The sequence below is a fragment of the Vidua macroura genome, chromosome 1 (genome assembly GCF_024509145.1).
Source record: "Vidua macroura isolate BioBank_ID:100142 chromosome 1, ASM2450914v1, whole genome shotgun sequence".
NCBI lineage: Eukaryota > Metazoa > Chordata > Aves > Passeriformes > Viduidae > Vidua > Vidua macroura.
Window position 1 is genome coordinate 7,515,732 of NC_071571.1, and position 26,882 is coordinate 7,542,613.

At 43.0% G+C, this 26,882-nt stretch overlaps 1 protein-coding gene across 2 annotated transcripts in view; it reads left to right on the forward strand.

Annotated features, from left to right (window-relative positions):
• Positions 1-26,882, forward strand: part of DPP6 (dipeptidyl peptidase like 6) — a 394,434-nt gene that overhangs the window by 132,081 nt on the left and 235,471 nt on the right. Inside the window, exon 1 of one of the 2 annotated variants that reach the window (XM_053979712.1) lies at positions 18,415-18,690. The exons of the other annotated variant lie outside the window; for it this stretch is intronic. Coding sequence (XP_053835687.1) covers positions 18,634-18,690 — 57 coding nt within the window. The 5' untranslated portion in view covers positions 18,415-18,633. Of the gene's footprint in view, positions 1-18,414; positions 18,691-26,882 lie in introns of those variants that run through there. 2 annotated transcript variants of the gene reach the window in all.

Here is a 26,882-nt window from a genome sequence, read left to right on the forward strand (position 1 = left end):
GTTAGACATCCTTGTGCAACATTTTTCTTGTTTGGAGCTTTAGACTCAAAATGTAGAGGAAAAAGGGGAAAACCTTGTGCTTCCTTGTGCCAAACTACAGGTACAGTGAGGGGCAGAACCACCACAAGCCATTCAAGGCTGTGCAAGTCTTTAGGCTGTACAAAACTTCGTATCCACTGTTGGCAGGGGCTGCCCCTCAGGCACCATTCTGATTCCACGGAGCTCAGCTCTGTCAGGCCTCATAAAGTATTAATGATGGCAAACTAGATTGTTTCCAGCACAGCTGAATGAATGGATGTCAGCAAATATTTGTTAGAAGATGAAGAATGTGGTGTGGTATTTTTAATGTTTCCCTCTGTGCTGGGCTCCTTTCCCAAAGCGAATTTCTATTCCTGGTTGGAAATGGAAGGTCCCAAAGCAACAGCAATGGGCAGCTGTCCATCCCTTTCCTGTGTGTGATGTTTTCCTTGTCTCTTCACCTTTCAAAGTGCTATAGGTCAGTATTAAATTGACCCTCTGTATCCCTGTGAGGCAGTAGATATGCAAAGGGGCAACTTTTTTTTTCCTCGCCGCTTTTCTCTTCATTCTAGGGCTGCATGTCCTATCTTCTTTTGCAGACTGAAAAAGCAGTAGCAGGTCTCTTGCAGGTGAGATTTTTATCCAAAGTGGGATCTGTCCCATGGTGCAAAGGAGCACACCTCCCAGACATACCTGTACTGCATCCTACCCTGCCAGACAGCCCTCTTGCACTGACCCAGCAGGAATTAAAATAGGAATTGTAAGTACTCAGCACCTTCAGGGATCCAGTGTTGTGGTAATCTCCTCCAGCATAATCTTCATAGCTGAACCACTGTTAATGTGCTTGCTATTCATCTGTTGTAGCATTTAAATAGTAATTATTAGTGGCATATTCTTTTGGGTGGTCAGACCAAAGCTGCAGTGCAAGAGTGTGACCTTGAGTTTTCCTACAGGCAGTGGAAATTAGTTGATAATGGACAACAATAATTGCTTGGATGACAGTGCACCTCTGGAGCTACATCACCACAATACATCACTGAGGCCAGGAGCTTAGCAGGACTCAGGAAAAAAAAAAAAAAAAGGGAATTAACAAAATGCAAACAAGATGTTGAAATGCATTAAAATGGGACAGAGGAGAATACAGAGGGTAATTATAATGTAATTGTATAATTATATAAGTAAGCACTGTGGTTTCACTGGGAATGCTGCATGCAGGGCTGGGCTCAGAGGTGTCTGATGAGTATATTTAGAGGCTCAAGTAAATCTGACTCCCTGAAGATTTCTTAAGCAGTGGTGTTATTTAGTTTTGGAAAGAAGACCACAAGGAGGACATCAAAGGTGTCCTGCCAGGAATCCTCAATTTTGGAGCCTTTTTCTCTCACAGTAGAAGAGGATGAAGGAAGCAAATGGGACTAAACAAAATATCAGGACATCTTTTCCCCTTCCTCATATGCAAATGGTCATGGTCATTGATGAACAGATGCCCAAGAAGCTACAGAGAGGAAGAAACCAGGGTAGCAGAAATCAAAGCAATGAGATTTCCCACCCAGACTCCTGTTAAATAGTTGTCCTTACCTACCTCCCCAAATATTTCCCTGTGTCTCTAGAAGTCCTGCTGCAAGGCATGATCCAGGGAAGAGAAAACAAAAGCTTCTGAACAAGCAATAAGTCTCACATTTCTAATATTTGAGTTCAAATTTAATACACAGATGTTATTTTCACACATGGCACTTGTTGTCACAAAAGGAGATATGAGATTAATTCAGGTTTGGGAAGAATATGGAAACATATCAAAATTAAGAGTACTACTGTTGTTTTGATTAGCAGCAGCACCTTTTAGGAGGGATAGTCAAGCTCCACAACTTAAATTAAAATTTAAGTATTGGGGATGAAGATAAAAGCTAAACTGGAAGCACAACATCCTTCCTGGTTTTTGCACTTCCTGGAATTAATTATGTTTTCTACACATTAAATTTATCCATTTGTATTTCTAGTCAGGTCTTCTGTGTGCTCCTGTGTTTACATGAACAAAAAGCATTCACAATTGTCAGCATAAAGATTAGAAATATATAAAAAGACCTTTTGGAAAGAATACTAATAAGTTAACAGAAAATTTGTGCCTCTGAGCAGGTTTGTGAAAGTATTTTTGTAGTTTAATCTGGCTGATTCTGTCTGCCATAATATAAGCTTTATTAAACTGATCATTAACTTGACCCAATGTAATGTGTTTTGTGGTTTTGATCTTGCTTGCTGCTGCAGATATGTCTTTCATTCAGAAATGACCTCACATATAAGGTGGCTGCACTTGCAGGATCCAATTTTATTACAACATTTGCCAGACTGATGCACTCAGGCCATTTAGTATCACTTTATCACAGATAACAACAGCTAACTACAAAAACACAAAAAGCCTTTAAATTTTACATATTGGAAAGTAGTTAAAATTCACTTTTAACCAGGGGGTCTTCTTCAAGCTGAGAAGAAAATGTAAAATGTACAATTTCATTACCCTGCATTAAACTTCTGTTTTTCCTTTAGAGTTTCTCTAGCTAAATCAGCATGAGCAAAATCCTCTTATGGCTTGTGAGCAGTACTTTGTATCTGTTCTTAAACAGATCTGATGCATGAAATGATGATGTTCCTGTGCTGTCTCAGGCGTTGAAGTTATTAGAGATAAATATTGTCAAGTTTGCTAAATCTTTAGGTGAATGAGCTGCTGTACTGCACTGAATGTGCAAGAATTAATAATCCATGCTAAAAAGAAAAATTATTTAAAATAAAGCATTTAAAATAAAGAAAACAAGTACTGGCATTTTAAAAGGAAATGTATTTTCAGGCCTCTTTTTCTCTCTACTGGGTTTTGCACTTTGTATTAATGAAGTCAATCTTTCCCCTTTCTTCAGGAAGGCCAGAAATTGATTTTTTCCTTCTTTTTTAATGGAATTTGGGCTTCTCGCATGCCTCGCTGTGTGAGGACTTTAAAGAAATCTCCACACATGAGTCTTTCCTGAAGATTTAGCTGTACCTTCTGGCAACCTCTCCAAACATGCTTGTCTGCACTACCCCTTATCATAAATACTTCCCCTCTTTGCAGATGTATTTTAGTCCTGAGTAAGGGATGGATTGCTGAAGGGAATCCTGGAGAAAACAGGCTGGTGCTATTCCTTAGTGCCTGACTAAGGTATCAGCAGGGTTTGCTGTGCCTCACATCACCCCAGCACTGATGGAGTTTCCATAGTGGGGAAAGCAATTATTGCCAGTTTGCCTTGTAAATGTTGAAAGGCATCTGCTGTTCTTCTGAGCTGCCTGGAGAAACGGAAATTGATGCTGATAATAAACATAATTATAAAGAAGGTTGCTGAAAAGACTCCTGATCTGTAAGGGAAAAGTGACATTTTAAGGGTTGTGCTGTGGATATAATGAGAATAGGTATTGGCTTTTAAACCATTATACTGAGGCAGGGATGGATGTTTGATAAAGTCTCACTCATTATGAGACACTATATTGCGAAAAAGTTTGTGTTGTGTCAAAGTCCATGATGACACAAGGATTTAGATTGGAAATTCTTTATTCCTGTATGTCATTTCCAAACCTTTCTGCATTAAAAAAAAAACAACAAATGTTGGGGTTTGTCTTCTTTTTAATGCAGAAAGGAAAGGTGTCAAAGACCTTCCCTTTGCAGACTCTCCTAACTCCAGTAAGGTTCAAGCCTGGCCTGTCCAGACCATCATCAGGGACCTGTTGGGTTGCAAAAGACAAAGAAAAATGAATGTCTGGGTTTGGTGCAAAGGTTCTGGCTTGATGTTCCTGCACAATCTAATCTTGAAAACAGTAATGTCAAAGAGGAACAGGATAAGAACACATTCCATAACATTTGTGCTACCTGGTAGTTTATTTGCCAGGTATTTAGACTGAGGTCACAAAATACCAGCTTTTAGAGACAGCTTGGTGCAAATGCCAGTGATAAAAGAGTCAAGCTGAAAATAATATTAAATAATCACTGTGAAATAAAAGGACTATTTTAAAGTTGTAATTGAGTTTGATGTGTCACAATTATGTTATTGGTAGCAGTTCATGGCTCATCCAACGTTATTGCAGAATCAATGTTTTCATTTAATGTTTTCTGGATCGTTGTTGTCATCTGTGGTGCTTAATTGAATAAAACACAAGATTCACTTGGAATAGATGCAGATACAAAGTGCTAAATTTCTCAGAGGAAGAATGTTTTCACTTTGTTTAACCCAAAGCCTTCGTTTATTTGCAATTATAATTGATACTGGCTTGAGGAGCATTCCTGGAGTACATTAAGCAGGACAGCCATAACAACAGCATTAGATTTATGGCAGATGAGTGTAAATAGTGCAGTATTAACTGTAATGGATTCTGGACTATAAATACACCACCACATCCCACTGGGTAGGATCAGGAGTCTTATTCATGAATTACTCTTTAGATGTGCATCGTATAAAAGGAAATAAGCCCTGGACTTTGAATTGCCTCTTGATACTTAGCACAAAGTTTTACACTTTGGTAATTCTGAGCTGCAGGGTAAATACCAGGTCTCAGCCCCCAGTAAGGTTGTGGTCTTGGTGTCCAAGCCCAGCACTGAAAGTGGAAACAGAATGCTGCGTTTGGTGGAGGTTCCATCAAATCTCACCTGCCAATGAGCTTCACCTGTGCAGTGAACTGCACATTTTAAATCCTTGCTCAACCCAAAGTGAGGTGTAACATCACCAAAAGCTACTGAATGTGAATCATTCAATCAAAGGGTACAGAGATGTAATGCTGCACACGTGGAAAGAGTCTTCTACAGGGTGCCTCAGAAGTGAGCACTGGAAAAAGAAACATTTGTCCTGTGTGGAAAGAGAAAGTCACTGATAGTTAAAATAATCTCTTCAGGAACAGGCAGCAGTGTGCTGTGCAGGTGACAGGCAGAGTATTCTTGTTGGGACTGAAAGGTATTTTTTGCAGGGTCTGCTGTTCTGTTGAAAACTCCTCTAGCCCAAAGCACAGGGAACCCTCAGCTGTGCAGCTTCTTGGCTGTTGTAATACAAATACTGTAAATACAAAAGAGAAAGGTTCTTTTTCATTTAGTTTCATTACAGTGATCCTATATGGTGGCTGTATTGATTGTATGAACTATTCTACAGGACTATTCTATGAAGAGATGCTTTTTTGCTTTTGACTTCAGCACACAAAAAATGGATGTTCATTTTTATTGTGTTGGCATTGCACTTTTCTCTGACTATGTAAGGAGGCTTCAAAATTGATATGCTGTGCACTTGCAGCCACTTAGAGCCACTTCACAGAGCCAGAGTTACATCAAGGAGCTTCAGTGCCTGGGAGAAGAAGATGTACACGATTTTGCCAGGGTGGAAGCTCTGTCAGACTTCTATGCAATCAATTATCTCTGATTATAGACATTTAAACCTCATTTACAGTGCAAAATTTGATGAATATACTTAAGTTTCTGTATCCCCAAAAAAGGATTCATCCCAAACAAATTAACTACCTCTTTTCCTCCTGGAAGGAAAGTCAAAGTGAAGAGATGTTCTGGCATCGTGTTCCACAATTCAGTGTGAGATCTACTCTTTCAGCAAAGGCCTACCTGCATCATAAGGGCTTATTCTAGTATCTGTGTTTGCCTAAACTTCTGTTAACAAACCATATTGTTTTTGGGGAGAAAATTAAATCTTTAGAACAGGTTTCTCTAAGGCAGCTGTCTGTATCCTCTGTGTTGCTGGAGAATGTGTCTGTATGAAGGAATGTGAGACTGCAGAGTTTATTTTTAACAGTGAGATACAAAAGGGTTTATTTTATTACAATTCATGCCATCCTAATGGACCACTTGATAAGAAAATATTAAAATGTAGTGCTGGATGGGCTGTAAGTGAATATTTATTTGCCTTCTCCCACTTCCACATAGATGAACCAACAATCTCAGGCTGGTACTCGATGGTTAAGATGAGCTGTTTAATCAGGTCTATGGCATCCTGCTGCCAATATTATCTGAAATGAAATAAGTTGAAGGAAAATGCCAATTGAAAGCATCCTTGCAAGACTGTAACTGTCATTTTTGCAGCTTTTAATCACATACAGCCTGTCTCTGGCATCTATGAAGGGGGGGAAAAGGTTAGAAATAGATTTATCTATTTTGGAAAGCTTGTCTCTTCATTTCTGGACATAATTAAAAGACTGATCTGTTGCTTAGAGTTTTCCCATGTACTTTGACTTTTCTTTGACTGCTGGAAGGGGCGAGGCAATCAGTCCAGGTACTTCTGAAGAATGATGTCTCTGAAAGCTTGTACAACAGTTTCCCTTTCATGCTGAGCTCAGATACATTGCCCATCAATCTCTTACGTTTTCTGCTCATATTAATCCTCTCAGAGTAGCTACTGCTTCTTCTGGTGTCACCAAACTGCAACTCAAGGTGAGAATTAGTTAACTTGGTGCTCTGGATTGCTCCATAAAGCAGACCAGATTTTCTTCTTCTCTTTTTTTTTTTTTTTTTTTTTTTTTTTTTTTTTTCTGCTGGCCAACCTCTGTTTCCATTATTTCAGGCTCTTGCAGATTAAGCCTCTAAACATCTCATCCTGCAGTCACTTCCCACACCAGTAGAAGTCTTGATCTACAGAGATGAACAATAGAAATGAAAGGATTGCTGATTCCATGAATAAATATATGCCATAAGCTGTCTTATTATCTGTGGAAAATATGACCAAAAAGATGTCTTTGGGTAATAGTTGCAATAAAAGGCTGATAGTGTTCTCAGGATTGATGAAATCTGCCCCTTCTTGTTTCAAAAATTCTGATTTGCTCAACAGAGAATGCAGTGATGGGTGATGCAACATTTTTCTAGCATAAGTTCATGAATGAATGTGAAACTTGGTGTGTTTTCCAGAGGTAACACATTGCAGATACTCCACAGGTAGAGCTGGGCACTGGCCCAGGGCTTTTCAGGACACGCTGTTCACAGCAAAGCCTGACCTGAGCACATGGCATTGATCTCCTGCTGCCCACCCTGCTGGGTAGGTTCTAAGTGCTCCTGCATCTCCTCTTGTAACCAGGGGAGGATAACAGCAAGCTGGAAGAGGAGTGGGCTCCGTTTTTGTCTCTTTGTGGACTTTGGTGTTGTATTACAGCATATGCAGGCAGTCACATGCACCACCTGTATCTGATTTTTATGTGTGTACATATGATGGGCATATTTCATATGTCCAGTCACATGAAATTCCAGAGGTATGTAAATGAGACATGCATTAATTGTCTGTGACAAGAAAATGGCTCACTCTGGTTAACTCTCTCACACTCCAGCTCACATTTCATACTTGTGTGATTTCCTAAGGGTTTTATATTCAGGGTGAAAAGTCCACATTCCTGCACAGCTTTGTGTAACCATGTTATGGAACTTTCTGTTAGTCTCAAAATATCTCAACTTCCCTTCTTTGTGCTATTTTCTAAACTAAATGAAACCACAGATTTTTTTTTTTTTTTTTTTTTTTTTTTTTTGTGCAAAAATTCAGAGGCTCAAAAGCTGTAGGCTACTTTGAAATGTTTGTGTCATTATTTCTACTTTGATGTCTTCAGAATATGGTAAAATCAAAAGGCCAGAGACACAAATCAAAAAATAATGTAGGGGAAACTGTTTTGCAGACAAGCTCACTAGTGAGTGTTATAGAAATGATACATTTCTTGTTTTGGGTTGAGTGTGGGAAGTTATGATTAAGTACATCAGAGTACCTGTGCAATGTTCTGGGGAGGCTGTACTGTATTTTATTCATATTCATAAAAAAGTGTGAGGCTCTGTATACTGGGTTGGGGCAATCTCAAAGTAATACTTGTGGCAGCAGCTCTCTGGCCACAGAGAGCAGGCACAGACTTTCCCAGGCATTATTCCAGGAAGGCTGTGAGAAAATCAGAGAAAGAAAGAGAAACAGTTCTTATCTCCACTTACTGCACCTGCTGTTGTGCACATGTGGAATGTGTCATGGAGATTTGTTTGCCAAAGGGTGATTTCTTAATTAAGCACTGGATGGTGTTTGGTTGGATTGACCAATTAGGTCAAAGCTGTATTGGACTGGCTGTAAGGGTTACTGAGTTTCTTAGTAAGTGTAGTGTAACATAGTGTAGGATGATATAATAAAGCAATTGATCAGCCTTCTGCAATCATGGAGTCAATGCTAATTATTACCTGGCTGGGGGCCTGCAGCAACAAAACACTGAGTCACAGTGTGTTAAAGAGAGGTCCTCAGTCCCTCAGTGGATGTTGCTCAGCACCCCTAGGACCCTTCAGCAACAATCAGACATCCAGAGCCATTCCCTGTGCCTCAGCCTGGCTGTCAGACCCCGAAGGAACAAACACCTCAGATGGGAAGGCACAGGGAGCAGTCTTGGCAAGAGACTTTTTTATGCTCCCTCTACATTTTGGACATCCCATTTCTGCTGCTGCTGCTCTTGTGCCACTGACAGTCACAGCCTTTTAAAGACTCATCCCTGTTTCCAGTAGGGACAGCGTGGGCAAGGTTGAGGCACCCTTTGTCATTTCAAGTGGCAATGTGAGGGTTTCACACCCCCTCTGCCTGCAGGAGATCAGGGGCTGTGAATCTGCCCCTGCTCCAGCCCCACCTGAGCGCCAAGGTGGCATTGCTGAATACCTGCTAAGTCTCTGTAATTAATGAACATTATCAGTGCTAAATAAAGGATGTCTTATCCCCTTTTGCTGTGCCCAGAGCCCTGCTGTTCTTCTCTAAGGTGTATAGGATATATAGATGTTATGCATCTCTTCTGCATTAATTTTCTTGTGCTACAGGTAGATCAAATAAACACGTGAGAACAGGGCTTCACCACCACACTACTTGAATGATTTCTTTTATTTAGGTTTGTATTTGGGCAGTCATGTACTGCACATGTTTGTACATCATGCTGTAAGGTTTCCACTTTCTTTACTGTGTCATCTGGCTACAAGTGAGTTGGGAATCTGGTTTGGTGCAGTATCCTCAGAGCTGAAGAGAACCTCTCTGAGGCAGTTAAACCAATGACATAGTACTAGCATGCTTATGAAAATTAAAGCTCTCTAAGGTGGTACAAATGGCACATCAAAACTGCTGGTCAGATTTAAAAAAAAAATTGGAGCAAGGCATTGTTCTGGTTTCTCTTTGCTTCATCACAACAGAAGCAACTCTTGAGTTGAGGTTACAGTAGTAGCAAGCCAATTCTGTTCACCTCCTTTATCTATTTTAATAAACACGCACTTTTACCTCTGTGTTGGGGTTCTGAGTAGACCTTTCCAGTTGACCCATTTTCCATAAATTGCATTTCCACTAGAGGGCATTCAACATACCAGTAACACGTTCTGCGTGTCTGGGATAAGTGCCTGTAGTGTGTGAGACCTGCAGTCCAGAAAGGTGAATGCAGGGTGGGTACTGAGGCACAGAAGGGGGGAAATTGAGTGAGGTGAATGAATCTATGCATTACTTGTTCAATCTGCTCAATGGAGTTTTTCCCAAGTGTTGTTTTCTGCCTCTTCCTTCCACTTTCAGACTTGAGAACAGGAATCTGAAAACATTGTGGGTTTGCCTTCTCCAAAAATAAAGACATGAAGCAGACACGAAGGGCTTTGGGTCCCTTTGTGCCTCTTTTAAAGAAGACAAGTGTTGGCAGTGTTTTCATTGTTCAGACTCTTGAGGAGGTTATTTTTGGTTGGAGGAAAAGCTTATCTACCACACAGCTAGCAGGAATGCAGCAACATATGCTTACCACAACAGATTTAATCCCAAGAAGTCTAGAAACACTTGATAAAAAACACACCAGCATACAAATCCTCACAGCCATCAGAGTCCCCACCAGAAACTGAGGGCAGTGTTCACCACAACCCATCCAGCTCCCGTGAGCCTGCTGGGGAGGCAGTGAACACCAGAGAAAACACCAGTGCAGGTGGCAGAGGTGACATCTTTGCACCTCTTGGTGTTGTTTGGGAATAGTTGAGAGAAGTTATGAGGCTAACATGGTGTTCAGTGGGTCACCACTCCTCAGGGCCCAGCAGTCACACCCTCTGCTCCAGTGATCGCAGTCCTGAGGAGATCCTCTCCAAATGCCCAAAGGTGGGCTCAGCCTGCAGGATCCACATGTTTTATGTTCAGATACTGAAGTTGTTTGCTCTTTATGCCTCCATCACCTGTGAGACTTCAGAGGTTGTCATGGTATAACTTTCAAGTATGAGACATTCTTAGGATTCATGTATGTTTTACTCATCCATTTAACAGTGTCACTATTTTGCATACCCTCACTATTAAAAGTGTGTGGCTTGTGAGTTCAAGTATTTTTTGCCTTTTTTTTTTGTTAAAGCTGATATAAAAGTAAATGAAAAATAACAACCATTGTGATGAAAGGTGTACTTCATAAAACGAGTGCTTAAAAAGCCACTTGCTCCAGCTGCAGCTGTTATGTACAAGGATCTCTCAGGCAATGTATGTGCTTACATAAGAAGTCTTTCACAACATTTACATTTAAACCAGTCATCATCTTATATGCAGATCATTTATTCATCCTATAAATCACTTTGGAGCTAAAAATGAAGATGAGGCTCTCTCTTTTCCAAGCACTAGGCTGCTAAACAGCCTAATATGTTTGCAGCTGTTGTGAACATGGGGATTCTCTGCCTGACAGTGATTTGGGGGGGGGGGGGGGATATTTTCTCATCCCTGGTGATGTCTTTTACATTTTCTGACCTGGATATTTCAGTTCCAAAATATATGTTGTGGCTATTCAGTAAAAGTTATGAGGGAGGGAGGGAGGGAGGGAGGGAGGGAAGGAGGGAAGGAAGGAAGGAAGGAAGGAAGGAAGGAAGGAAGGAAGGAAGGAAGGAAGGAAGGAAGGAAGGAAGGAAGGAAGGAAGGAAGGAAGGAAGGAAGGAAGGAAGGAAGGAAGGAAGGAAGGAAGGAAGGAAGGAAGGAAGGAAGGAAGGAAGGAAGGAAGGAAGGAAGGAAGGAAGGAAGGAAGGAAGGAAGGAAGGAAGGAAGGAAGGAAGGAAGGAAGGAAGTTCGGAAGGAAGGAAGGAAGGAAGGAAGGAAGGAAGGAAGGAAGGAAGGAAGGAAGGAAGGAAGGAAGGAAGGAAGGAAGGAAGGAAGGAAGGAAGGAAGGAAGGAAGGAAGGAAGGAAGGAAGGAAGGAAGGAAGGAAGGAAGGAAGGAAGGAAGGAAGGAAGGAAGGAAGGAAGGAAGGAAGGAAGGAAGGAAGGAAGGAAGGAAGGAAGGAAGGAAGGAAGGAAGGAAGGAAGGAAGGGAGGGAGGGAGGGAGGGAGGGGAGGGAGGGAGGGAGGGAGGGAGGGAGGAAGGGAGGGAGGAAGGGAGGGAGGAAGGGAGGAAGGGAGGGCCAAGAAATAAATTCTTCTACTCCTAAAGCAACAGTTAAAAAGAATACATACTGAGTCAATAAGGAAGGAACTGAGATGCTACCTAGAAATAACCAGGAGCTATGGGGGGAAAATGTCAGCGAATATTGATCCCTAAGAGCACAGGGAGCAGGAACACTAAGCCAGACTGTGAGGAGGCAAACTTTGCAAAAGCAATTTGGAGACCATTCACAGCTGGCACTGAAGTTGGAGCCTCAGAAGTCTCTCTCACACGGATAAACGAGTGAGAAAGAGGCATCTGTTGCATTGCAACTGCCAAGGTCACACCAGCAGGAGCAGGCAGAGGGGCAGAGAAAACCCAACAACAGGGTCTGTATTCCTTACAGGGATAACACAGCGTCAAACAATTGTGGCGCTGCTCATCCTCTGCCTTTGAGACTGGGATGATGTATTAAAATATATACACTGACTCAAAAAATAACCCCACAGTGGATTCAGAGTAATGTTTGTGAGCAGTAACTACTTCAATAGAAAAGTCTGACTGTCACACTTGATCTTTAGGGTAGGCAAACCAAAGTGGGTGCAGAATCCAGATATAAGAAGAGCACCAGTACCTGCCTGCTGTGTTCCCCAGAGACACACTCCAATTCAGGCTGGAAAGTGCTATGCAAAACAGCTCTAGCTGTGCATGAAAGAGCAGACTTCTTCACAGCTTGCATGCCCGTGTTGTCTTATTTGTTTACCATGAACTGTGGGGTCCTGGAACTTGGAGCAGCAGCGAGAAATGCGAAGCAGCAGAATATATTGCTTCAAATCAACCTATTATAATAATTTTAAACCACCTTCTCCTGCTCAGGATAAAAAAAAAAAGCAACTTAGTGAGGCTTTGGTAATGGACAAATAGTAACAACACCACAGGACTATTATGCAGACACACAAGTCGTTCTTGCAATGCCCATTGTCTCTGTGTCCCCTGCTGGCACACACCTGCTGTCTCAGATAGCAGGAGTTCTCATTCTTGTGGGAACATTTTGAAGTGTATCCCCTGTAGGAACAGATATTCATGCAAATGACTAATTAATGGCATTGACTGAATAAACTGGATTTGATCTGTTAAATGAAAATAGCACACCAGATTGCTTTCTTAATGATTTTGGTCATGCTTTCTTAATGATTTTGGTCATGCGTAATGGAAATGTGATGTATTTTTAACTGTAACTATATTCATAATCTGTTATTGCCTCTAGTCTTTTGAAATCTGGAAAACCATCCATCTGAGTGAATCCCCAAGACAGAGAGGTCCTCAGTGGAGCCTCTGAAAATTCCTCTGGACATAGAGACTCTCCCATGACTAACCCTTGGTAGAGCCAACATGTTGGAGACAACCAGAGAGGGGCAACAGTAGCAGGGCTGATGCAAGAAAAAGCTAATTAGTGCATATCCTTAAAGGCCAAAGATTTTCCTTTCTTTTATAATAAAATTGGTTTTGGGATGCCCATTGACAAACTGAGAAATCTTGCCAAAGCTAGGGATTAACTTGGAGCAAGGCTAAAGTGGTTTTTTGGTCTTCTAATAGGAACTATTGTGAGAAGCAGCGCTGGGGATGGTGTGTAGGCAATAGAGATGCTCTACAGCCTTTGTAGGAGTAGGGCTGATGTCAGCTGATCTCACACTAAGTGTTTCCAATTCCAGATTCCAACTGGGGACGTTGCTGTGCAATAATGTGATATTAGTGTTGTCACATTCTTGGAGAGGGGCAGGGCACAAACTGTGCTTTCTGAACAAAACTAAATTAAATTCTCCCTCTCCAAAGCTCATTCAGATGAGCACAGAACAGAAATCTCCAGAATGAAGAGCCAGAATGTCTGCCTGCCTCTGAAGCATCTAAAGCATAAACTCCTGTAAAAAGAGCTTCTAACCATGCAGCCCTCATGGGTTTACAGCTTTCTGTTCTTTGGCATCTTCTGTATGAGGAGCCCTTGACCTCCAGAGGGATCTTCAGAGGAGGCACAGCCCCCTCTGACTCACTGCATCTGAGCCATGCAGGTCCAGCAGGAGAGGGGCTGTGCCACTGCTTTTTGTGTGGATGAGATGTTGGCACTGGGACTGAGGAGGGGTAGCTGGTCACCAGCATGCCCTGGCACATCTTGGGACCATGGACATCTTTATTTTTATGGACCCTTCCCTCTTGTTCCTCTTTGAATTTCTCTATAAAAAATTGGAATGGTGGTGCAATAGGGCACCAAAGGTATTTTATCAGTCTTGGAGGTTGAGTGGATTTATCTTTTCTGGAGTATGCTGCTGGTCTTAGGAGAGCATTGTTCAGGGAGACCTTCTCACGCCGTTGCTGCAGGAACTGCCAGCCTTGTGTCCCCACCCTCCTGCCTCTACACCTTGGAAAGCAGCACCAACACACACTGAGCACTGCTCCCCTTGCATCCTGTGGGCCAGTATTGTCCAACCTTTCAATGACTGAATGCTAAAATCCATGGCTGCAACATTTTTAAAGGTTTATCTCACCTTTCTCGTAGTGGATGCCTGTGCTGGCAGAATCTGTCTCTCTTCCTGAGTTGTCTTTAAAATGTCTACTACCTATATAACTGTCCAAAAAACCTGTAGCCCTTACACCTTTTCCTTTGTAACATACCTCTGAGTAGATTTTTCTCTTGCCATGAGCTTCCCTGGGCATTGTGTCCTTCCTGAACTGAGGGCAAATCAGCCAAACCAGTGGGTACTGTCAGCAAGTGTGAAGCTGAATGTACAAAACCACATCATGTGGTGTGTTCTGCTGGAGGTAACACCCCAAATACTAATGGTACTAATGGCTTAGACCTCCCCAAAATTTCAGATATGTAACTCTCCATGGGATCTGGTCATTATCTGGAGAAAGGAGTACATTAGCAGACTGACCAAATGTATGGTTAATCAAGTAGAATTAATTTCTACCCACTGGCTTCAACTTCCTTGATGTGGCAATGAAAGGGGGATAAATAACCCAGTGTGGTACAGCTAAAACCTCAGGTTTCAGTGGAGCATCCAGTAACTGTACCTGCTGCTGCTGGCTTATCACTGCTCTTAGTCTGTGCTCCCTGGAACAGATGTGTGCAGCTGGAGGGCTCACTGTGAGTGCAGGCTGCTGGTGGATCTGGCCTTTGTAACACACAGGGAATAGGAATGCTCTGCCCTGACTCCTGAGAGCCCATTGCTGCTTCCCATAAAGGAGCTGCTCTGTATCCAGACACCTCTACTGCCAGGGAAGGGCAGAATCAAGGATGGCCTTGTACCCTGATCTGCTTAAAAATGTTTGGGAGCAGTAACAAACTGCTCCTTTTGCTGTCATATGTTGCTGTAATGCTTCATAAAAAAATAAAAAAAAATAAAAAAAAATAAAAAGGTTGCTGTGCTTTAGCTCCTAGGAGTTCACAAGTCTTTGTGGTGATGACAGTTTGAGCTTTTGTTCCACCTTATCCTCCAGAGCCACTGGAACATTAATTCCTCTTTGCAGTGTTCAAGGTTTTCAACAATCTTTGAGCAGGAAGAAGCTTTGTGGTGACTTTGTGAACTCCAAGGGGAATTTTAAGAATGATCCCAGACCACAGTCTTGTTCCTGCCAGTCTTGGGAGAATGAAGCACTTTCCTTCTAACAGAAAATGCTCTAGGACATGTGTGACTAATTTGTTACAAGGTAATTAAAATTATCTGTATTACTGCAGTGCTGCACGATTTTGTTGAAACAAGCACTCTGGGTGAAGATGAGTTGAGAAGCTGGAACAGCTCCTTTCATCTGTTGTTGGTTCCTCTCCTGATGGGAGGGAGTTGGCTCTGTCCTGCTGTGGGGCCTGAGGAGGTAATTGCTGTCAAGCATTCCTGTGACTGTAGCTGGCATTTTGAACGTGCATCTTGGTTAATGAGGAGAGCTGTCTGTGCTCAGAGTGGGCTCCTGAGCTGTCCCAGTGGTGGCACAGTGCAGACCACGTGGATTGATGGGGGATGCTCATGACAGAGATGCAGTTTGTGTGGGCAGGGAGTGAGTCTGGAGATTGACACCTTCCCATGGCATGGGCAGGGAGTGGAGACAAACATGTTTCAGATGTGGGTAGTAGAGGTTGAATAGCCTGTTGTATATTTGACCCTGGCAGGGAGGAACAACCTGCTCCCTGTATCCTTGTGATCAGCTGGGATGCTGTGGAGGGGGATGGATGGGAAGGTTGTACTCCCAGGGTCCTTGTCTGTCAGTGCTTCCTGCCATGCCCCAAATGGGAGTGTCTGGGACCCATCCTTCTGCCTGCTGCCTTTGGCAGGTACAGATTCTTGTCCTTTGCTAGGCCTGTGCTAATCTTTGATCAGTGATGACTCAGCCAAGCAATAGCGTTGGTGCCCTAAGACAGCTCAGAGGTCAGGAGGGACAGCCTCACCCTGCTGATGTGTGAGGAGATTATTCTCTGCCTGTGACTAATAAGCACTTCTGAATGGCAGTGGCCACTGTTGCTCCTCCAGTGTCCCCCCAGGAGGTGTTTGGCAACCTCAGAACCCCTTTGATCAAGGCAGGAGGGTGACAGAGAGCTTGAGGATGTCACTGCCCCTGCTGCCACATCCTCAGGCAGTGAGCAGCTGGTGGACATCTGAGGGGATGGGACACCCTGCCCTGGTCAGGGGTGACAAGGAGGTACAGCCAGGCAGGGAGATCAAGGCATTTCAGAAACACTGGGGTGGCTGTGCCAAGCACTGGGAGATGCAGTCAGAGCAGCAGCCTCCTAATGCATCCATGTAATGAGGCTCAGCCACATGCATTTGCACAGCTAACTGCTGGACTAATTAGTACAATTAACTTCTTATGTGTCCAACAACAAGCTTAGTGGGAAAAAAATCTACATTGTAAGGGAGAGTGGCCATTTCCAGAACAACAGTGAAAACTGTGTCTTAAGTTGTTAACTGTGAAAGAATTGAATCTGCAGGGGGAGGGCACGCAGTGCAATTAAGTTCAGGGATTGCCAGTGTAGGTACTGAGGGGACAGGGACACAGTGAATGGCCCATGTTTTAAAAAGGGATCTGTTTTGCAGAAATTTCCAGCATGTACAGTAGGGGAGTAAAACTAAAAACCAACCAACTAAACAACAAAAATCCCACAACCAAAAAAAAAAAAACCCAAAACCAACACACCGATTCCAAATACAGTTTTGTTTTATTTGAATTCCTCTTGGAAAGAAAAACAGCAGAAGTGTGGAGTAAAGCAAGCCTTCATTACCACTCACAACAGGTAGAAAAGTAGACCAAGCCAATTGGAAAATTCAAACCGATCCACTTATATAAAACCTTGAAAACAATTCTGTTCTAATGGCTGGGGAAAAATGTAATGAACAATAACCTCACAGTAAACATTTAGAAAATACTGTGACTTAAACTATGGGGACTAAAGAGATGGAATTGCAATGTAAGCTAGGACTGTGTCAGAGTGCAATCCAGCAAGAAATCAACACAGGCTGTTAGATCTGAATGCAAATTATTGTTTCTTGTTAGAGAGGTGCTATTCACTTATTTTTCAAATGAGCTGTTGCCTGGATTGTGGCACCTGGGGAAAGGCAAGGTTGTCCAGTTTACGACCAGAACAATTCCATGTTGCAGATCTTTTATGACATGGTTCCTATGAACTCCTGTAAATGTAATGGTGAAAATGCAGGAATAGTTAGGGAGTCGGAGTGATGCCTTGTAGATATCTTTAGGAAAACTTGGCCTGCCGGTGATCTGTTCCTGAACCAAGGATCAAAATTATCCCAGGTGTAAGGAGACATTGACTGCAGTGGTGCTGGTGAATGTGACCTTGTATAATAAATCCGTGCTGTAAAATTGAGGATCAAATGAGGCATAATCACTTCCCTGTCAGATAAACACTGTGATGTTCCCTTTCCTTAGCAGACTGAGCCGAGATCCCAGTACCACGTGAGAGAGAGAACATTTAGCTTTACACAGCACTCCAGCCCTGAGGACAGCTCTGGGCTCCGTCCTGGCTGTGCTGGGTAGGACGTGAAGATGGGAGAAGCAGCGAACGTGGCATTTTCGTGTCACCAGGTGTTGGGGTGAGTGAGGGCTCGCATCAGTCCCAAGCAAATACTGAACTGTGCTGCTCTAAGTTTTGTCCACTGATGTGAGGGCTCCTTCCTGGAGCATGGTTCTCTCCCTGTGCCTCGTGCTCAGGCACATCCCGTGTCACCCCGTGCTGACAGCGAGGTGGGCGAGCGGGCTCGGGCGGCTCCTTTGACAGCTCTGATGTGTCGGAGAGATCTCTGTTATGGCAGAGAAGCTGCAGGGAGCGAGCTACAGCAGCGCGGAGCGGAGCAGGGAACGCGTGCCCGTGTGTCACCCTGCAACGTGACCTACATGGCAGCCACCATAGCAGACATGCACGGTGGCCCCCGTCACATCAGGGACATGGAGGGGGCTGGGGGAGGCTGGGGGCCACGTTTCACCCTTCGGCAGTGAGGGGCAGCTCCCCGGAGCGTCGGTGCCCCATCGCTGGGAACCCGCTTCCCCGGCAGCGCGCTGCATCCTCCAGAGCCGCGCTGGCAGCGGGGCAGCGGCTGCCCTTGGCACAGCTCTGCTTCAGAGCCGGGCACTGAAGGCGCCGGAGCCCCCGCAAGTTGCGAGAGGACGGGAGCGCGCCTGCCACAAACTCCGCGTGTGCGCGGCCGCGGCCCCGCGGGGATGCGGGACGGGGGATGCGGGACGGGAGATGCGGGACGGGGCAGCGGCCCCGCTGCCCCGGCAGGGGGATGGAGGAGTGCCGGCCGCGCACATCCCGGAGCCGCACGGCGAGCCGAGGCAGCCCGGTGCATGCGCAAGGCGCGGGCGGCCGCCGTGGAGGTGGGGAGGGAGCGAGGACCACATCGCTGCCTCCGGCTCCGAGCTGCCAGTTGCTGGTTGCCAAGCAGTTATCATTGTTTCTGTGACGATTGCAGAGGCTGTTGCTAATTGAAGAAGCCCCCACAGCATCCTTCTCTCTGCTCCTGCTTCTGCTTTTATTTTAGAGGCTCAAGGGGGAAGACAGCCAGACTAGTGCTTTTTTACATTGCATTTTTATTTATTTCTTTTTGTGGGGGTGGGAAATTTCTCAGCTGGTGATTAAGTGATGGACTAGTTACTCATCCGTATCCCTTTAGTCTTTGTGTGTGTGTGTGTGCGTGTATGTCTGAACACACAGACAAGCTTACACACACACACACACAGAGTAAAATCCTGTTTGCCACTGCAGTGGGCACAAATAGGTGAGCATGACTACAGCCAAGGAGCAAAATGCATCAGGGAAACAAGCCCAACAGCAAGACCAGGTAATGCTTATTTTCCTCAATTTCGAAGAGATACAGATTTGCAATGTGTGGCTTTGTGTTTCTTGTTTGATTATTATGATTTTTTAAAAAAATATTTTTGGTGTGCGTTCTTAAAATTGTCAACTGAGTCACCAGCCAGTGGCAGGAGGGAAGTGCTGTGCAGCTGGGTTCAAGGTCTACTTTCTCGGTGTGTGTGGAGACTTGGGGGGAAGATGAAATTGTGCTAATTTTAACAGCCTGTACCTCTTGCTGAAGGCAATAGAGGTTTGTTCTGTAACTTGCTCCTTACATCTGCGCTGGGAGGGGGGAGTATGTTGGGATGGAGGCCCTTTCTCACTGGAAGAAAGGGGGCAGGGGTATTTAAAAGCCCCTCTTCAGATAGATACAAAATTGTAAAAGTCGTGCTTAGCTTCTGACTTTGTCATGCACTTTTAGTGAATTTTTCTTGCCTGGCATTGTCTTGGAGGGGCACTTCAGGGTACAGTGTGTGTCCAGGCTGTATATGAGCAAGCAGGGATGGCAGAGGGGGCAAAAAGCAGCTGCAAGTAGGTAAAACTCCTACTGGCTTTGGGGCAAATTGCTGTGCTCGCAGCATATCTGAACTCAATTTATTTCTCTTGGTAGGTGCTTTATGTGTTTCTGGAGAGCTAGAAATTAAAGATTTCATTTTCTCTGTCAAGCCCGTATTTTGGACGATATTCCTCTCTGCCTGCACTTACCAGGATGGAATCAAGTCAAAACTTTCCCTGTCTAAAAAGCAGCGGGTGGCAGGAAAAAAAAAAGAGTTGTATCCTCAGCTGTAAAGTATGGGCAGAGTTAAGAAGTGGTGGCATAAGGGGAAGTCTGGCTGCGATCTCGGAGCTCCAGCTGAGGCTGGTGAAGGTTCCTGGGCTCTGGGGGCACTGGCAGATCAACATCTCCCTTCTCCTCATCCCCATCTTCCCCTCCATGTGCCTGGGGCACCGCGGTGGAGCCCAGACACTCCAGTTCTGCAATTGCTCCTCATCTCCTTAAGACGTTGGAAGTTCTCCACTTTAATCTTTGGTTAGGACAGCACAGGAGGATAATTTAAACAGATCTCTCAGGGCACAAATTAATTCTAAAAATAATTCTTCCTGGAGTGATAGGCTGAGAGCCTCACATATTGTTTTTCTTTTCTTTTTTTTTTTTTTTCTTGTTACAGTATTTTAGGGAAGGGAAGGGAAGACACTAAGCACCACAAATAACATCATATAATCTGCATTTTCAGGGTGACTTTATACCAGTGACCAAAACAGGCAGGTTCAATGGGTCAGAGAAAACAAGATGAAAACAACTTTGATATTTGGGGTTAAGAAACTATGCCTTCATCTAACCCTGCAGGTGTTGGACTGTTCTTGTCTCTTCAATGCTTTTGGAATATATATTTTTGTCACTGTTTGCTGCAGGTTAAAATGAGTCTACCTGTATTTCTGGGAGGCAGGGGTTTAAAAGTGCCTTTCCTGAAAAAGAGGGCTATGGGGCTGTCCCTTCCTCCTTCTTAAATCTGTGTAAAAGTGTTGAGTTTTGTAAGTCAAGAAGTATATGCTGCATTTTTATAAAGCAGAAGTGGTTTTGTTTCAAGTAGTGTTACCTGCCTAATGGCATTTTGCTGTTGGCATGCCGTGTCTTTGCTACTTTGGTCATCCTATGTGAAGTACAAAATGCTCAGAATAGATCTTTAGTATATGCAGAATCTTGACTGAGTATATTCCATAACTGGCTGAATTGCAATTATAGCCATATGGTACACTTAAATATTCTGGAAGAACGTGCTCTCTCAGCTCTGCCCTAGTGTGAGCATGAAATAGAAATATCAAGAATATATAAATATCAATCATATTGATGAATATTAATGTCTGAGTCTGTGAGCAACTTTGCTCGCTCCCATCATTTCTTTTATTGTTTTCACAATACATTATTAGTAAAATGGCTTGACAGCAGGGGGTTGAATCCAATCTCTGTCTATTGATTTGAGTGCACTTTTATCTTCCAACACCAAAAGCAGATCTAAACCCTTATTTTATCTAAAACTGTTCATAACTGAAAAAAGGCTCTATTCAAATTCTATTTCTAGCTGAAATTCTATTTCCAGGCTTATGCATATCAAGAATTACTGAGGTTTTTTTCCTTGCTTAAAAGTGATCAAGAAACTGAAAAATGTAGCTTGGGGAAAAATTGAAGGTAAAGTGCTGGTCTGGCTGTAGAGGACTGAGTCTTTTTCAGTAGCAGCTGCTGCTGTCGTAAGAGATTTTGACCATCTCTTTTCTGTGTTCCTTGCTGTGACATTCCCTGGATCCAGAGGCAAGCAAGTGTCACAGTTGGCTTAAATCTGTGCTGTGTCCTACCATACTAACCCAAATAGAAGGTGGCCATGAAAAGACACTGCTGGAACAGGGTGGGGAAATTTTGAAAATGTCTTCAGAAGCTTTGCAGGCATAAATTTAAAAATCTACTTTAGACTCGTGTGTCTATATGCAAATGAAGTCATGTTCTGTCTTGAGATTTACAAAAATGATAATAATTAGAAAATGATTGGGATGTGGAGATAAGCAAAGCACTGCCTTAGCTGCTGAAGGCAGGCAATCCCTTTCTTCCTTAGGTAATTAAAAATGTTTCTATACAATTTCTTTCTGATAAGCAATGCTGCTCACCTCCATGCCAGTGAGACTGCTCAGAATTCCAGTCATTTATCTCCTTGCTTATCTGTCTCATGGGTCTGAACTCTTAAGTCTTTTGGACATCATGTACAGAGAACATTCTGTAAGTGATAAGTAATGCTGTCTGTTACTGTCAAGTTGTGATTGCTTGATCAAGATGTGAGTTGGACGTGGTTGCCTCTGTGCACTTGGCTGCTCCTGATGCAGCTGTGGTTTCTTGTTCAGAGGGCTGGGGTTGGGCACAGTGCAGTGCACCATTAGCACAGCTGGCTTTCTGCTAGACCCAGTGCTCAGGAGTCCATGGCAAAGCCTGCAGGCACCAATAGACTCAGGATCTGGCTCAAGAGGACTAGAGAATCTTGTTCTCCCCCTTGGGATTTGTTAGCTGGATGTGTGGATATGCCATTAAAACGCATTTCCATTAAAAGGGGGAAGAAAATAGAAACAGCAGGTCAAGTACATTGACAATGCCTTAGCTATTTACACAGGCTGAAGATCTCTGTGTTTTAATATAAGCCCGTAAATTTGTTATCTTATTTTAGCCCAGTTCTTGCTACTTTTAATGGCCTTTGGGAATGCAAATAGCTCTGCAGTCATATATAAAGATAAGGAGGCTGATTTTTTAATGAAAATGTGGTAACAGGCATAATGCTAAAATGAGATTTTTGAATATTTTAAAAAGTGAGTCAGCATATCAAGTATAACAGGATCACACATTCTCAAATAACAATTTTTATAAAACATATTTAAAGGATTGATTGGTTAATTGGGTATTTGAACACTGAGGATAAGGATTTTCTCCTTTCTTTTGCTGTGTAGAGAAGAACTGTCAAGGGCTTATGGGAAGCAAGATCCTGTTCTGAAATGTGCTTGTGTCCTAGACAAGGTTGCTAATGACTGCATGGAATCCATGTAAAAGTCTGAAATATAAGTGAGGAGACAAAATAGCTTGAGGGCTGCCTTATTGAAGTGGGCTCCAAAGAGGAGTGGAATCAGATCAATAGAACAGTTCTGCCTATGAGCTGTCATTAAGGTAATCAATTCTGAATTTTACAGAACAGCTGGAATTCCAAATAAGAGGTGTGATATCTTCAAGTGGAAAGAGAACACATTTTACTTGGAAAACCTAGGCCAGATGCAAGAATAAAATGATGGAAAGATTAATATTTCATGCCGCTAATGTTCCCCTGCCACTCTACTTCACAGAAATAGCCTGTAGTATCTTGAAGAGTGAATACACTTGGAGTATCTAATATACTATGCTGAAATGTGCCTCTACTTGTGTAACTTTATCCAAGTAAGAAGCTAAGTGTGCACTTCAGCTGCATTATGCAGATATTCCCCCTGTGTTGTTTTAATTCAGGTAATTCTGGGATTCCTGTGCCAGGGGATGCCAATCCCTGTGTGCCCTGCTGTCTTCTTGCAAGGTCATAAACGTTCTCTCTCATTGTGAACTGAGTCCTGTACTGTAACTTCATTCCCAGGGTAGATGAAACTAAGAAATATTGGTGTGCTCACATTGGGAAGTGGTGTGTACCCACCCTGTGAGAGCTGGAGAGATGATACTGAGGTCCCAAACACATATTTTTGATTGGGGAATTATTTCAAACAAATTCCAGACTGGTGTGCATGTTCTTTAGTAGCTGTTCAGCATCTTTTGTCTAAGCATCACCTGAAATGAAGCCAGTTTCTGTACTATGAGTCTACTGTAAAATGTGAGTGAGAGCATGGTAGATGTGTACAACTGAGAGATTTGGTCAGTAGTGCAGTTCTGAAAGGAACAAAAGGATTAGAAGTCAAACAAATGTAACTTCATATGAGCTACATTCCTGTATCCAAAGATATCCTTATATATGTATATATTATTTTTTTCCCTCTGAGGTATGACTTAAAATCATTCCAGATCTTCTCTGCTCACTTGGCTGCTGTCCAGAAAATCACTGCCCCTGGGTACCAAATGTCTTGGTTGGTTCTACATGCTTTGCATGAGAGAATGCAACAATCCTGATTCCCTGTGACAACAGAGCCTCCCTACAGCACATGAGCAATACAAATTATGTCCAAAGAGTGCAAGATCCCTTCACATTGTAAACAGGCAGTGTACAGTGGTGAATTATAAGTTGTGAATTTTATCTCTTTGAAGCAGGGAAGGGACTTTGCCCTTTTATTTGTTGGTATATTTCTGTTGTATGCTAGATCACAAAGAGCCACTGCTGAACCCTCTCTCTTTTTTAGCAAGGTTTGAAGTTCCACATTTCAACTGAATGTTTGTAAGCAGATTGAGCTGTGAATTCACAAGAAAGCTCTGATTCACAGAGCCATTATCTGGCACAGTCAGACTCCCCACTGCAGCATCCCAGTGGCACAGAATCCATGCAGAGGAATGGAATAGCACCATGAAAAGCCTCTGAGGTGCCCAGATCCAGCACTGGGCTGAAAGGAGCCTGGTCTGGAGCTGTTGAACAGGTGGGAGTGAGTCTCCTGGGAGATGAGCTAATTTAGTGTGTTATCTCAGTGACTTGTGACAGCAGAGCTCCTACATTCCTGGCTGGAGCTGGAAACTGTCACATCCCAAAGGTGAGGCCCTGCTTGTGAGAATCCCTCATTCTCGTTGCAATATTCTGGCTCAGGTTATTACAGCTGTGCAGAAATCAGGGGCAATGCCCACTTTGGGAAGGTGTCTGCCAAAGAGAAGGGAAAAAGGAGAAAGCTCTGATTTGCATAGAAAACAATAGGTTTCTTTAGTTTTAATGGAACTGTTTAGTATTTACCATTTGATGGCATATTTTTTTTTTAAAATAAAACTATTCATATGAAAGAATACTTTTTTTTTCTTTACATGTCTTATTTTAGACCCAACATAGGCTTTCTCCAGGAATCATAGAGAGCATTTGTTCATTCTGTTAACGGTATCTGATCTATTCCTCAAGAGATTAAATTTCTGTAATAGCACTCCCAAGAACACTGTATTCAAGAACATGGAATTGCATCAAAATGACAGTATTTTCTAACTATTAGTTTGTCACAAGGAATGCAGTCAGCCATGGGGAGGGGGATACAGAGGTGGAAAGGAACATGTTTGGTGTAGAACTGGAGTCTCAAAAAGAAGAGACTGCAGAGAAGCCTTTTCAGTATCCAGTGCTGAAGTGGAAATGCTTCTGGAAGGCCTCTGGAAGGCCACAGCCTCTAAAGTTTGTACATTTCTATAAGATGCTGCTTAAGATTGTGTAAATTTTACATGCTCTTTATGCCTTGACCAAGTGGGATGTGCTCTGCCACTGTCCTTGGCAGTTGCTCTCTCCATTCCTGGCAGAGGTGACTTGTGTTGCATTCTTTTTTTTTTTTTTTTTTTTTTTTTTTTTTTTTTTTTTTGCTGTTGGATAAGGGCAGAATAATCTGTCTCTGAAGTTCACTGTTTATCTGGGGTCATGAGGGTGTGTTTGAATGCCACAAGACTCTTAGAGAATTTGATGTGTCATTCCAGCTGTGGTCCATTAGCAGTGCTGTGCATTGCTGCAGGCATTTCATGAACAGTGGTTGTACCTGCTTTCACTTCTTATGCCTTTAATGCTGCTTGGCTGTGATCTTTATCAGGCATTAAGTTGTGATGAATCATGGTCACTTTGGATGATGTGAGAGAAGGCAGCACTTTCAAAATTATGTAGAGAACAGTAATGTCTATTTTCTAACATAGTATATTCTGTATCTTTTACATTCACATTTTTTAATTTTTTTATCTTTTGTCCATTTTTTTTTCCTTTCATCTTTTCTTTCACCTTTCAGTTCTGCCCACTCTGATTCTTAAGTAGGATTTAAATAAATGGAATAGAATCAGAGAAAGGAGAGTGCCAGCAGCAATCGACCAGGAAAGCTGTGCACACTCCTTCAAAGTGCAGATGTGAAGATGTGAAGAACTAACTGTGAGAGGAGTGCCTTCAGCAAGTCTGAAACCTTTGTTAAACATAAATTTGGAGAGGGACCTGTATTTGAAATCAGTGAAAGGGGTCAAGAGTGGAAAGTCAAGTTAATATGAATTTCTGGCTTAATGACAAACTTTGAGTGGCATTATTGGTTGGCTTTGAATGACACTTCAGTGGTGGAGTGTGGGACTTAATCCTTCTTGTGTGCAGATATCCACTGTGGCTTTGAGCAAGAGTGTTGGGTCCTTAGTGGCAGCCTGTAGTTTCTCTTCTGCTGAGATAGTCCATGTTGCCTAAAACTGGTGGTGGTGGGGGAAATATCTGGGAGTCTCCTGAGGACAGCTACATGAAATATGGAGTTCTGAGATACCAGAGTAACTCAGGCTTCACGAGTACCTGAGATATCAGAGAGATGCACTTCTTGATGTTTGGAGAATGTAGGAAAAGGGTCACAGGAGGAAATCTGAAGTTAAAACTCATTCTGAAGGTTTAGATATGAATAAGAATTTCAGCATAAAAATATCAAGATAAAGGTAAATGCTGTCAGGACTTGAGACAGTAATGAGCAAACTTGCAAATGAGAGAGAGAGAGAGATAATGCACAGAATGTGAGGATTGTATGATTCTAAGGGTTTGGGAACTTGAAGCAATTTTATACTTTAAGGTAAGGTGGAGATGCAGCTTTCCCCTCTCCATTGCATAATGCAGAGACCTTTTCTGAGAAGGAGTAAATTAGTAGTTTTTTCAGAAGAAATACTGCAGTGTAATTAGGAGGCAGAGAGGTTAAATGGAAATGTAAATGGGGGGGATGGTGAGCCAAGGATCTGTGTGGTCATAGGTTAAACCAAAACCTTTCAGAAATGGAAGCCAGAAGCTGAAGTTTGGTGCTGGGCAGGCTGATGGAGAGCATCTTCCTGGAAGTCAGGATGAGGGGATGAGCCAAGGCTGGAGCCCAGGGTCTGGTGTGTGTAGAGAGAAAGCCCTGGAAAAAGTTGTGGAAGTTGCTGGAAGCTCTTAAGTGTGATGGTAGTGGAGAGGACATAGCTACTTCCCACCTCCATTACTGAAAGTCCTTTACTATATAAAATCCTTTACTATATAAAATTTAGGAAACTGCTGATCTTCAGAGGTCACTTTCAACCCTAACTTTTCTGTGACCCATGAGAGATGAGATGGTGAGGGGGCTAGAGAGTGACTATTAACTCTTTGGACTAGTTATGGGAATTACAGCAGAAATAGGCTTGGATTTGGTGGTGAAAGATGCTTGTGGAGGAAGGAGCTTCAGGCCCTTGTTCACCTGCCTGCCTTGAGCAAAGCAGCAAAGAGGGGTTTATTTTGGCCAGCTCTCAGATACCCTGTTCCCTTCAGAAACACCCTGCCTTCAAAACAAGTACCTAAATAGCACAGTAACCAGAAAAATGCCCTGCTTTTCTGTATGAGAGGCATGGTGGGGGAAAACCAGCAGCTGTATTTGCCAGGGAAAAAGATTCCCAAAACAACAAGAGGGAGAAAATGGTCAAGATCCCCCTCTTGCTCAGGGAAAGGGCTCTGCTTCTCTCATTTTTCCTTTTACTCCCCATCCCTGAGTACCCTG